At 43.4% G+C, this 12,975-nt stretch overlaps 1 protein-coding gene across 2 annotated transcripts in view; it reads left to right on the plus strand.

Annotated features, from left to right (window-relative positions):
* The window catches only part of SLC1A2 (solute carrier family 1 member 2), a 106,194-nt gene that overhangs the window by 38,398 nt on the left and 54,821 nt on the right, over positions 1 to 12,975 (plus strand). For both annotated transcript variants that reach the window (XM_010358392.1, XM_010358393.1), the window contains exons 2-3: positions 8,985 to 9,124; positions 11,273 to 11,425. In XM_010358392.1, coding sequence (XP_010356694.1) covers positions 8,985 to 9,124; positions 11,273 to 11,425 — 293 coding nt within the window. The remainder of the gene's footprint in view (positions 1 to 8,984; positions 9,125 to 11,272; positions 11,426 to 12,975) is intronic.

A 12,975-nucleotide genomic window follows, 5' to 3' on the forward strand; every position in this document is an offset into this window, starting at 1 on the left:
ATCCTAGTCACTCCTGTCTGGCAGACTGATAGGAAAGGCTCAGTTTGAGAAGCTTCAGAGGCTAGAAGAACCTCCCAGGCCTGAGGGCCAAATCTTGAGTTCTTTTAACCTCAAGATCAGGGTTCCAGTGGCTCTTGGAAGGGGAATGAGTACTCGTGCTTTCTGGCAGTAGGACCACATTTTGGAGGGTCCAATTTAGAGATACTGATGCTTAGTGGTTGAGTCCTAAGAGATTCTTCAGGGACCAGTACATCTTCCCAGGTCCTCATCAGTTTCCCCAAAGGCCTTGTTGGGTGAACCTAGAGTGGTTCCTCATTCCATCTTCCCTCAAGAGTGCTGGGAGCACTGAGACCACCATACCTTGGTCAGGGCAGCTGGATCACAACCACCAGCAGAAAAGAATCAGCCCTGCCTGTGATGCTGCCCATTTCTGCTACACACTGTTTTTCTCAGTGCAGGTGTTCCCTGCTTGGTTTTTTCTTTCTTTCTTTTTTTTTTTTTTTTTTGAGATAGAGTTTCACCCTTGTTGCCCAGACTGGAGTGCAATGGTGTGATCTCAGCTCGCTGCAACCTCCACCTCCTGGGTTCAAGCGATTCTGCTGCCTCAGCCTCCTGAGTAGCTGGGATTACAGGCTCCTGCCACCATGCCCAGCTAATTTTTTGTATTTTTAGTAGAGACAGGGTTTCACTATGTTGGCCAGGCTGGTCTGAAACTCCTGACCTCAGGCGATCTACCCGCCTCGGCCTCCCGAAGTGCTGGGATTATAGGCATGAACCACTGTACCCAGCCCCCCTGTTTTTTACAGGATGGGACTTCCCCACTTGAAACCATTTCTTATCTTCCTTCTCTCATTTCTCTCCTCTTCTCAGATTTGTTAGCCTTCTGGACCACTACCTCTTATAATGGAGTGTCACAAAGAACCTGTGACAATAACATATTTTTAACATAATCATCCATTCCTTCATTCCTTCATGCAACATACACTAATTTAGCATACACTATGTGCCAGGAGGATGCTAGGCATGGTGGAGACAGAGTCAAATAAGACACAGTTTGTCCTCAAAGAGTTTATGTTCTAGTGGGGAAAATATACGAGTAAACTGTGAAAAATGCCTTGAGAGCATGGGCGACATGGTAAACTGCATCTACAAAGCAAACTTGGGAGTCAAGTCATTAAAGGCTCCTGAGGGAAGTCATGCCCAGAGTTACTTGGAAGGAATAAAAATCAGTCTAAGAAGGCTGATTTGGAGAGTGGGTGGAGGATGTTTTAGCTAGCAGAGATGGTTTGCTTCAAGGCAAGCTGGCTTATTCATCTGGAAAGGGGCCAAGTTGCCCCTGGTTCAAAAGCCAGAGTGCATGCCACGTGAATCTTCCTCATCTTGTTGATGTTGTGTGAAGTTATCACATGTATTTTTGTGTTGTTCCATGAACCAGAGATGGGTAGCCATTACTTCAGAATTGATAGGCCTTTGGGGACTGGGCTGGCCAGTGTGTTCCTGAGCCACAGCATAATCTTTATTTTTAGAAGAGGTTCCCAATTTGAGATGATCAAACACCCCACCCCAGTCTCTCATTGAGCCCTGGAGGCTAATTGTTCCTTGGTGTCTTATTTCTGTTTGAGGTGGTGAGTCTATCTGGAAATAAGCAAATTTGTTGGGTCAAAGCTGCCTAAGTCTCTGCCTGGGGAAGGATTTCATAGAAGTCCAGAGGCCATATCCTTAAGGTTGTACTCCTGATGTTCTTTGAGAGGTTATTCAGTCATTCCATCGTAGGGAGGCTGATGGCAGTGGGATCTTCCCAGACCCTCACCCACTCTGGACCCTCTGAGACTTTCTGTTTGTAAAAGGCACAAGCACCAATGTATGGGCAAGGAGATTTACTAAAACTCAACAGTGAGTAAACTCTCTTACTGGTCATTTTGCATCATATGAGGGATTTCAGACAAAGAGAGGATATTAAAATTGAGTATCTACTATATATCAGATACTCTCTCAGTGCTTTCATAGATATTATCTTATCGGAGCTCTATAATGATGCAATGAATTGCATGGTTTGTCCAAAAGACGAAATGTCTTGTCTCAGCCACTGCCAGAAAACGGACATTTTAACCAAGAATCAATGGCCATGTAATTATGTGATTGCATTCCACCAACTTGCCTTCTGACAGTCACTCATCAGAGCTGGTGTTTTAACATCTGTTTCTGAGCCAAACAAATACAGTTTTTATTCATCCCTTGAAAACTTTGTCTCCTGCTACTTTGTCTTTGCAGTTTGTGTGTAGACACCTGAAGTCTCAACTGGCTGTATACCTGCCATTCATGGCATTAGCTGGCTTGGGCCATTGCACTTAGGAAGCGATATGGAAAAAGAGGCTCTTCTCCTTCGATTTCTCATCTTGTCTTTTCTGAGTGCCACCTCACCAGTTCCACAGAAGTTGACTGTGCCTGATGTAGGTGATCTCTCAATGGCTTAGCGGTGAGTTTAGCACTTGGCCGGTCCCAATGCCAGTTTACCTGTTTGACTGTTCCCAAGGCATTGACCTGCCCACATTAGAAATCTAGACCTGAGAATGGGTGAAGGATGGATGAGGAATTAGAAGATGCTCACGTCTGAATTGTGTGCTGAATTTCATCCCAACCCAGCTTTATTGGCCCTAGAAAACAATGCTTCCACAGCAGACATAAGAAAGGTTAAAAGGAACGCAAAAGATTGTTGTTATGGTTGCTGTTGGTTTGTCTCTCATCTCTGCCTTTCCCTGTGAGCGTTGTGGTGTAGCTACTGGGCTATCTCATGGTAAATGAAATGACTTGTCTTCATGGTCAGCTCTAGGCTTATTCCATCGTAGGTACCTAGAATGGAATCCACATCTCTGGAACTGAATGCTGTTACTATCCTTTTCCTCCCTGGAGAATTAGAGAATCACAGAATTTTATAATGTTAAAGACTTTCCAATTCGACCCTCTTATTTTATAGATTAAGAGAATGGGACCTAAAAAATAAAAATGGGCCAAAATTGATACTTAAACCTTATTGATATCTTACATTAAGAATGTGTTTTTACCATCTCATAGCAGTTTACCCTACTGTCTGTTGATCACGGAAGGTAACGTTACATCCATTTTATCCTCATACTTTTCCCCTGACACACCCACTTAGCAGCAGTCCTGGAATTAGAACACAGACTTCCTGACTTCCAGTCCTATCCTGGCCCAAAACCGTCATGATTCAGGATAGCTATAAACTGTATTCTTTAACCAGCCCCTCAAATGGACTGAAAGAAGCTATAGAAAAGAGGTTTGTGGAGTCTGGAGTGCCTCACCAGCAGGACCAGAAAGTAATTCTGTGATTTTGCAAATGAACACTGTGAAGACACAATGAATAGAAGAAGGGACTGAAGGAGACTTTGGAGGCTGTGACCCTTTAAGTTTCATTTGCAGGATCTGTGACAACACAGTATCTGTCAGAGAGAGACCGACATCTTGGTTGGTAAGCATCTTTGACACAGTTAAGGCAGGTCTTACAGGATCTAGGAAGGGTGGAGGGACTTGCAGGCTGTTGGAAATGTCAGGAAGTCTTAGGGTTTCAGGCCCTTTTACAGCAGGGGTGGCATTCTTCAGGGAGCTGGGGGAAATCCTGGATGTGGGACAATCAAAGCTGAAATCTCTACCTCCTGGTTCTTGGTGCTCGAGCTGACACCACTGGTATTTCCATCTTTCTTATCCAAATACAACAACTGTCTTAGGCGAGAGGCCCTGCTACGAGCACTGTTTTTGTTCTTGATACTAGGGTGACCTAGTGTCTTCCAGTAGGGCAATTTCTGGACATCATTGTCTCCCCAGTACCTCCCCAGATCCTGAAGCCTGGGGCCAGAGAGGGGAAGTTAGATGTCAGCAGTGGAAAGACAGGTGGGTGAAGCCCATTGCAAACCTCACATCCTCCAGGAGAAACACACCAGTTGCTTTTAGGCTCCCTGTGGAGTGTTCTGTTGCCACCTCATCGAATCAGTGAAGGTGGAAAAAAGAGTTTGGTGCCAGCTAAGGCGACATTGAAGTGTGCAGCAGGAAATCTGAATCCAACACCACATCTAATGAGCCTATTATTAGAGGCTCTTGGCAAAGCAAGGGAAATTGAATGCTAATGAAAAGCAGGTTCTGAGAATAGTTTAAAACTTAGCGTTAGCCCCATTACACGTTCCCTTCTGAGTCACAGAGGATGATTTGCACGATAAGCTGAGCTTGCCTTGAAACAGGACTCACGTGGATTTGCATGAGAAAGAACTGGGCAGCGATTGCAAAATTAACAGCTGTTTAAATAATTCAATGGAGAGGCTAAGGCTGAAGGAAATTATAGGCTCATTGTTAAAAGTTTTTAATTATCCTTCAACAGCTGTCCCACCGCATGGCCTTACTTTGTTGGGCAGTGGAGGCCATTCGAGAGATCGGTCTGAGTTGGCACACTGGAACTTCCAACATTAAGGCATTGCATTGCTAATATTCCTCCATTCAGGAGGCACTCAAGTAGAAACACAGATGGCAGGCAGTGTCAGAGAGCATTAGCCTCAATGGATTTGGTGGACCCAAATCCCACCTGGGTTTTATTGCTTTGTTCCGTGTGCACAGCTACAGGACGTAGGAAGGGACTATTAGTAAAAGGGTAAGTGTGCACACTGGACATCTTACTGTGTATCCCATGGACTTCCCAGACCAGATTTGGCACTTTCTGCTCATTGCCATGGGAGCAAATCTGCTGGCTGCTGTGACCTTAGGCTTTCCACCTATATGCAACTTACCTCTTCCTGGTAACCGTTTCTCTTAGGGGGAGATGGGATAGTCATTTAAACCCTCATAATATTCATGATGGTGATAGGACCCAGCATTACTTATTACATATTCATTTGAATCCATGTAAAAATAAACATGTGGACCCCAGGGTGTGCATCTGGGTGGGAGCTTTGGGATCTAGGTAGTAAGACAGATTTCCCAATTGTGTATGTTCCATTTATTTGCTAAGCTCTAGACAAATTGCATAAAATACTTGAGGAGACCCCTCATTTCTTCTAGGTTTCTATTCAAGTGTCCCTTCATCATAGACACCTTCCCTGGACACTTGATACAAAATCACACTGTCCTCCCCACACACTACTATCCTTCTCCTTCACCCTTGATATGGTTTGGCTGTGTTCCCACCCAAATCTCATCTTGAATTGTAGCTCCCATAATCCCCATGTGTTGTGGAAGGGACTCCGTGGGAGATACCTGAATCATGGTGGCAGTTACCCTCGTGCTGTTTTCATGATAGTGAGTGAGTTATCACGATATCTGGTGGTTTTATAAGGGGCTTTTCCCCCTTTTCCTTGGCACTTCTCCTTGCTGCCACCATGTGAAGAAGGACACGTTTTCTTCCCCTTCCACCATGATTGTAAGTTTCCTGAGGCTTCCCAAGCCATGCTGAACTGTGAATCAATTAAACCTCTTTCCTTTGTAAATTTCATAGTCTCCGGTATGTCTTTATTAGCAGAGTGAGAATGAACTAATACGACCCCCCTCCCAGCACTTCTCACTACTTAAAATGTATTTATCTATGTATTTGCTCTCTCACTAAAGTGCACACTCCATGATATCAAGGGCTCTTTTTGTTTATTGCAATATCTTTAACATTGACAACAGTATGGGGCCTGTAATACGGGCCCACTAGAAATTTGTGGAATAAATGCAAGAATGGTCAGAATCTGACTGAAGTGGCATGCTGCCGGTCTGTCTGCAGAAGGGCCTTATTCCCAGGGGCAAGCAAGGGGCCATTTTAGAGCTGCTTTTCAATTCTCAATTTCTGTTGGCAAACATTGATTAAGCTCTCAGTACTAGGTGTTAAAGATCACAATCTTGCCCTCCTGGGGTTCATAGACTGGTGGAGAATGTAGGCATTTAAACAAAATCCTTCCTTCAAGAGCTGACTCAGGTCTTGGCCCCTTCTGGAACCCCTTCTTGAACATCCCTTCCTCTTCCTTGAACCTGAGTTAGGCATTGTTCTTATGATTTCCCATAGACTCCTTTGCAAGCTTGCTCAGGGCCTGTACATAAAGCAGACAATTACAGTACAATGTGCTTTATGTTTTCTCTCTGAATAAAGGCTCTTTAAGAGTAAAGATTATACCATACCCATTACTGAGTATAGTATCTGACACATAGAGAACACTCAATAAATATAAGTTATCCCTGTTATTGTCACTGTTACCAGGTGTGTTTGCAATCAGCATTTACATAGCTGTTTGTGTGAACACATTTTTAAAAACTTACATCTTATTCTAAAGGTGTATAGGCTTAGAAGCAGCTCTATATTATATAATAATCTATATACATTATATAATCATGCTATATTACGTGATAATTCCCATGTCAGTCTCTGTGTTCTGGGAGATGTAGTGATTAGTTAGACTAATTAGAATAGTTGGAAATTTTAGATTAGTCAGAATTTTTACAAAGAGTTCTTGGGGGACTCTCTGTGTTTCCAGCTGCAAGATGAGTCCCTGAATTACCTTTAAAATTATTTTCTATGTGCAGACATCAAGAACTCTTACAAGTCTTCCATATCTGTTTAATTCCAAGAGGGCAGCTCACGGAAATTGTCTCAATAAATATTTGTGGGTTTACAGTATTTTCATGTAATCACTTTGATGTGGCTATTTTGATTCAGGACTTCAGGAACATTTTGTTATGGCCTAAAAAACAAACCATTAAAGAGGCAGCAATATTGTACAACAAAGAAATGTGTGGCACAGGCATCCAACCATGTTGCCGGGTTGGGTGTGTATGCTAACCTAATGTTTGTGTGTTTTCACTTTGACATGGCTGTTTTGATGCCTGACACTTCCATTACATCATATGGATCTTGCCAGAATGGTTGCTTTAAATACTTCCTAGTTTTACTTGAATACCAACCATGTGCCTGATTCTCATTTCAGTGGCAGGAGGGATTCAAATGAAGCAGAAGGCAAGGAGATTAATGATCTCAAGGGGACTGGAGAGTTTGGCCAAGAGCTGGCTAAGGAAATACATTCACCATTTCAGAACATATACTACCTCCATTCTTTGTTCGACATTTCCTGCTTTAGAGCTTCATATTACTGGCTGGAGACATGTTTAAAAATGGAAAAAGATCCCACTGTAAACATAGAAATATGGTCTATCCATGTTAAAAAGATCATTTTGATCATTTCCCCCTGCTGTGTTGTAAAGTGAATTTTCTGTCTGTTTCACTTGGCGATAGGAGGAAGTGGTATTTGTTGCTCACTGATCAGAAAGGCCCTCACCCACCTGCTGTGGGCAGTCGTACCCTATTTTCTTTTTCAGACAGTCTGAGGGATTATTAGTGCACACATATGTCAGGAAACCAGAAGTTGCCTCAGAAATTAACTAGATGAGTAGAAAATTTGGCCATTAAGGGGAGACTAAGAAGCTTATATTTTGACTAATATTCTCATCTGATCATGCAACGTTATTCCTAATTTTAAAACATTTGGGTGGCGAGTGTATTAGGCAGCCTGTTATGAAAAAGCAAGTAGTTGTATTTGGGTTCCAGGTCTTAACTCTGAGACTGGAGGCTTAGGTCTTGGTATCTTGCTGGAATGGCAGGGCAAGTGGGTAAGCCTACTGAACAAAATGTCATCCTTGTCATGAAGCTGATGGGTGTTAAGTGTCTCTTCTTTGTGTACACTGGAGAAAGGTACTATGCTAGCATATTTTTGTTTAATTTTTATGAAGTAGGTGTCAGGCTTTTCTTTCTACACCCCACACAACTATCAAGAGTTGGAGTCAGGATTTGAAGCCAAGGCCCTCTGGCTCCAAAACCCACACTATTCCCATTATAACCAGTGATTTCAAAACACTGGTCTGCAGCTTGGTGTTGGTTCCAAAGGAAATTTTCTCCAGTCTATGACAAGACTATCTGGATAAGGGCAACACCTCCCTGTCTTGAAGGCACTGTCATCTGTTCAGAGACACCTCTCTTTCTAGGTGTGAAAGGCTTATTTTTTGTTTCTTTTATCAAATGATGGTGATTGTAAACAGCAGCTGAAAAATGTCCTAAGATATGAAAGTGAAAAACTGGCCTCCCTATGGCAATCCCCAAGCTTACATCTGGAATATCATTGGCCAGGGAAATGACAAAGCTGAGGACGGAGAAGTATGCCCATTACCCCAGCAAGGGCTCCTTTGGGCAGACTCCCAGGATGGCTTAGGCTTACCTGGGGTTTACCCAGAAAAGGGCTTGGCTGCAACCATAGCTGGAGGTGATCAAAATACTTCTTAAAACCATACTTCTAGGTTCTAAGTGGTATTAGCTCTTGGCCAGTTTAGCAGTCTTGATAATGTAGGTGACCTTTTAAAAGCCACAATAGGTTGATTTTTTTTTTTTTTTTTTTTTTTTTTTTTTTTTTTTTTTTTTTTTTTTTTTTTACTATATAAACTATCTTTTCCAAAAAAGAAGTAAAGCTTGGATGATCAACCTTTGTGACTTTCACATGTCAGGATGGGGAAGGCTTGAGCTTGGAGACATTTTAATGTTGATGTAACTCAAGTATGACTCACCTTTTTGCTGTTGTTACAAGAACAAAATAGCTCAGGTTTTGGAGCCAGACCAGTCTGGATTTGGATCTCCATTTATTTTAGCCTTTGCAACCTTGGTCAAGACTCAAGTAAAGGCTCTGTAACATGGTAACTTCCTTCCCTAAGTTACCATGGGGGGCAACTCTTTGGAAGACCCTACCATTGCATGTGGTATTCCTTTCCTTTACTGGGAGGATCCACATCAGTTCTCAGTGTGTCCTACTGTCCTGCTTATAGGTGACCCTGAGTCCCACTTACTTTTACTTTCCTGCAGATGGTTCCAGATTCCAACTGTGCCTGGAGAGGTTCCTCCTCATCTAGCCCCTGAAACTGTATAGGGGAGGTGCCAGTCTCTCTAATCTCTGCCTTCACTTCTGTTCCAGTGCCAACAATATGCCCAAGCAGGTGGAAGTGCGAATGCACGACAGTCACCTCAGCTCGGAGGAACCCAAGCACCGGCACCTGGGCCTGCGTCTGTGTGACAAGCTGGGGAAGAATCTCCTGCTCACCCTAACGGTGTTTGGTAGGTACCTGCACCACCCCACCCCCAGTCCCTTCTTCTCTGGGACTCTCCTGGCTCTGTGGGGCAACTGGTCTCAGCAGCCAGCTGTTCCACCAGAAAGGAAGCCACATGGTTTGCCTAGGGCCCTGTCTGCCCAGGCTTCAGTGATATAGTTTTCCTCCTTACCTCCTCTAGCCATTCATTCTCCTTTGGATTCTAGTAGTTCTTAAATTTTTTGCAAGTAAGTATCTTGTGAGAGTGTTGGCATGTAGATTCCTATACTCATGGAGACTTTGCTTTGGGCCATCTGAAATGAGGCCCTGCAGTCTACATATTAGCAAACCTTCTAGGCAGTTCCAAAGCAGTGGTCCATGGACCATGTTTAGAGAACCACCTGCATCAAGATAAGCCCACGTATTGCACAAAACCCTACTAAAATGGCTCCCAAGGTCTGAGCTTCTCCAGACACATCATTAATTTAGGTAATTTGGGCACATTGGCTAATGAGGTCAGTGTGGAAGATGTTTGCCCCAATGCCTTAATCTGATCCAGCTCCATCTAGCAAGTCTTCCTCCTCTGCTTCAGGCCTCACCCAGGTGATGGTTGTTCTCGGGCTGTTGATACAATCTTGGTCTTAAGTTTCCCAGTAGGGTTTATTGAAAATGGGGCAAGATACAGTTTCTTGTAATGACAACCACACCATTTCCTTTTTCAATCCCTCCCTTGTTCTTCAGCTCTCACTTAGGTTACACAGAGAAGCAATGAACAACTTGTCCTTCCCACCCACCCACCCACCCGCACACACCCACCTGAACCCCTCTATTCCATGGCCTTTCTTTTGAGACAGATGCCTTGGTTGCCAGTGCTAAGTTCACTTAATAAGAAACCACAGGCATGGTTAGGTTTTCCAAAGGTTACCCACCATGTAACCACATCTAATTCATCACAGGACTTGAAGAAGTTGGAGAGTATGATTTTCACCTGCAGAAGAAAAAGAATCAGGCTTGCAGCCACATTACTCCCTCCATATCCATGGAATTAACACCGTGGCCTGCATTCCTGGAACTCCCTCCCTCCGTTATGGCCAGTAGTACTGACCCAACTTGTGGTTTCTGCAAGAGTCATTCGTGTTGGCCACCCATTTACAGAGATCTAAAATTTTTTGTCTGAGATCTGAGTCTGTAAAGTGAAAGATCCCTGCCAGCGTCTCTGCCTAAATTGTTTCCTCCAAAATTAAATATTTCAGACTCCATTCTTGAGCACCCATAAGATCAGCAATCTAAAAACTATGTAAAAGGACACAGGAGTCAAGGACAAGCCTTGAGAGTGAGCCATGGGGAAATTATTGGAAGCCAAAGAAAATAGATAGGAAGAAAAAAATAGAATTCACACTAGCTTGGTCAATTAAATGTTCTTTTCATCTGGCCTCCAGTTACAATGAGAAGACACACATTAAATGCCATGCCATGTGGTCAAGCTTGGGCTGGGCGAGGAAGCAATATCTGTCCTTGTGGGTTATTTCTTTCTTTCTTTTTTTTTTTTTTTGAGATGGAGTCTCACTCTTTTTGCCCAGGCTGGAGTGCAATGGTGCCATCTCAGCTCACTGCAACCTCCGCCTCCCGGGTTCAAGCGATTCTCCTGCCTCAGCCTCCTGAGTAGCTGAGATTACAGGTTTCCGCCACCATGCCCAGCTACATTTTTGTATTTTTAGTAGAGACGGGGTTTCACTGTTTTGGCCAGACTGGTGTCAAACTCCTGCCCTCAGGTGATTCACTCACCTTGGCCTCCCAAAGTGCTGGGATTATAGGCATAAGCCACTGTGCCCAGCCCCTTATGGTTTATTTCTGTGGACAATTTCTGGCTCCAAGTAGACAAATAGCCTCAAAGAAGTTGGAGTCAAGTTGCCAGTGTGTACTTTCATAAAGCCTTGAGAAGGTTCTCCTTGACTCTTTGGGTGCTGACTTTTTTAGAATAGTTGGAGGGATAGAAAGTCCTCTCGCTAGTCAACAAAATCAGCTTCACTTATCTAATGTTGTTTTTGTTACACTTTATTCATCATCTAATACTGCAGAAGCATGAGAAAGGTCAATGTTGCTGAAATAAGTGTCTAGAGTTAGTCATTTGATGAGGGCAAAAAATGAATTCAGATTGTTTTCCCCTTCCTTTTAGGTGTCATCCTGGGAGCAGTGTGTGGAGGGCTTCTTCGCTTGGCATCTCCCATCCACCCTGATGTGGTTATGTTAATAGCCTTCCCAGGGGATATTCTCATGAGGATGCTAAAAATGCTCATTCTCCCTCTAATCATCTCCAGCTTAATCACAGGTAAGATGACCTCACTAGTGCCTGGCTAACATGGGTCATACCCCTGCCCCAGCTTTTGGATTGACTAGAATCTCAATTTGGTTGAGGGAATGTGATCGTCTATGTCATTTCACTTCAGAGCTTTGGTTTTCCTGTCTCTGAAATAGGGATAACAACCCTAAAGAAATAAAAGCTTGCCATCGATTAGGCAGTCTATTTGTCTTTCTCTCCAGCAAAAAAAAAAAAAAAAAAAAGGAAAAGGAAACACAGCCACATGTTACAAGTGATGATACCTCCAGTGGTTTTAATTTTTTTTTTTTTTTTTTTTTGAGATGGAGAGTCTCCCTCTGTTATCCAAGCTGGAGTGCAGTGGTGCAATCTCGGCTCACTGCAACCTCTGCCTCCTGGGTTCAAGCGATTCTCCTGCCTCAACCTCCTGAGTAGCTGGGGCTACAGGCGTGTGCCACCATGCCCAGCTAATTTTTGTATTTTTAGTAGAGACAGGGTTTCACCATATTGGCCAAGCTAGTCTCAAACTCCTGACCTCATGATCCACCAGCCTCCAAAGTACTGGGATTATAGGCATGAGCCACCATACCTGGCCTTAATTTTTAATGTCTACTTTTCTCACCTTTCTAAATTATATTTTGTTCAGATACTGATAAAGGTAATAAATGGCAAAGGAAACTTTCTACTATTTTAATCGGGAATAGAGGGAGGTTGGCATTAAAAATAAATGAAATGCTAGGTATGAAAGTCCTCTGAGTTTTTCAGAACAAAGGTACTCCTCATCTGTGGCATCATGTTCACTTATTTTTGACTAAAATAATTAATTACTGTATTTGAAAGAATTTGGTCCTCCTCTGTGGGCTTATACTGATATTTTCCTCCTTACCAAATAATATTGCTGAAACAGGGTATACATTGGTGCCCTTTGGTGACTAAGCTCTGGGTTGAGGGCAGGAAGCCAAGTTTTGGTCCAAATTTGGGTACCAGCCAGCTAAGTGATCTGGAGAAGTTATCCCCTTGGACTGGCAAGGCTCTGATCACTCCAGGAGATTCAGGGGCTGAGCTGGGTTGTCAGACAGCCTCAGCTGGTTGACCAGTGACCCCAGTACCTGAAATGCTGGAACTCAGGATCAGGCACTTAGGGGCTTAGTGGGATCTTATCATTCCGCACTAGATTGAGTGAAAGGGTCCATTTACCATGAATGCTCCTCTCTAAACCAGATAGAATGTTCTCTAGGCCTGTTAACAGATCATACATTGGCCAACTTGGTGGGGAAACCTAGCTCCCATTGGCTAGAATTAGACTTTAGGTTGTAAAGAGAAGTAGGTCATATGTAGGTCAGCTTAATTTAGAGCAGCTCACATCACTAACTTCCTCCCCCACAGCAAAAAGGACTGACCCCCAAAAAGGGGTTCAATCTCTCTTTCTGGTAAAAGCAGGAACTGAAACCAGGAAGTGGACACATTGAAGAAACAATTGGAAAAAAACCCAGTGGGGCTGGAGTTTTTGTTAATTTGCTTGGAATTTCCTCTGACCTCCCTAGGTATAGATGAAGTGCCCA

This window comes from Rhinopithecus roxellana, chromosome 15 (assembly GCF_007565055.1).
Source record: "Rhinopithecus roxellana isolate Shanxi Qingling chromosome 15, ASM756505v1, whole genome shotgun sequence".
NCBI classification, from domain to species: Eukaryota; Metazoa; Chordata; class Mammalia; order Primates; family Cercopithecidae; genus Rhinopithecus; species Rhinopithecus roxellana.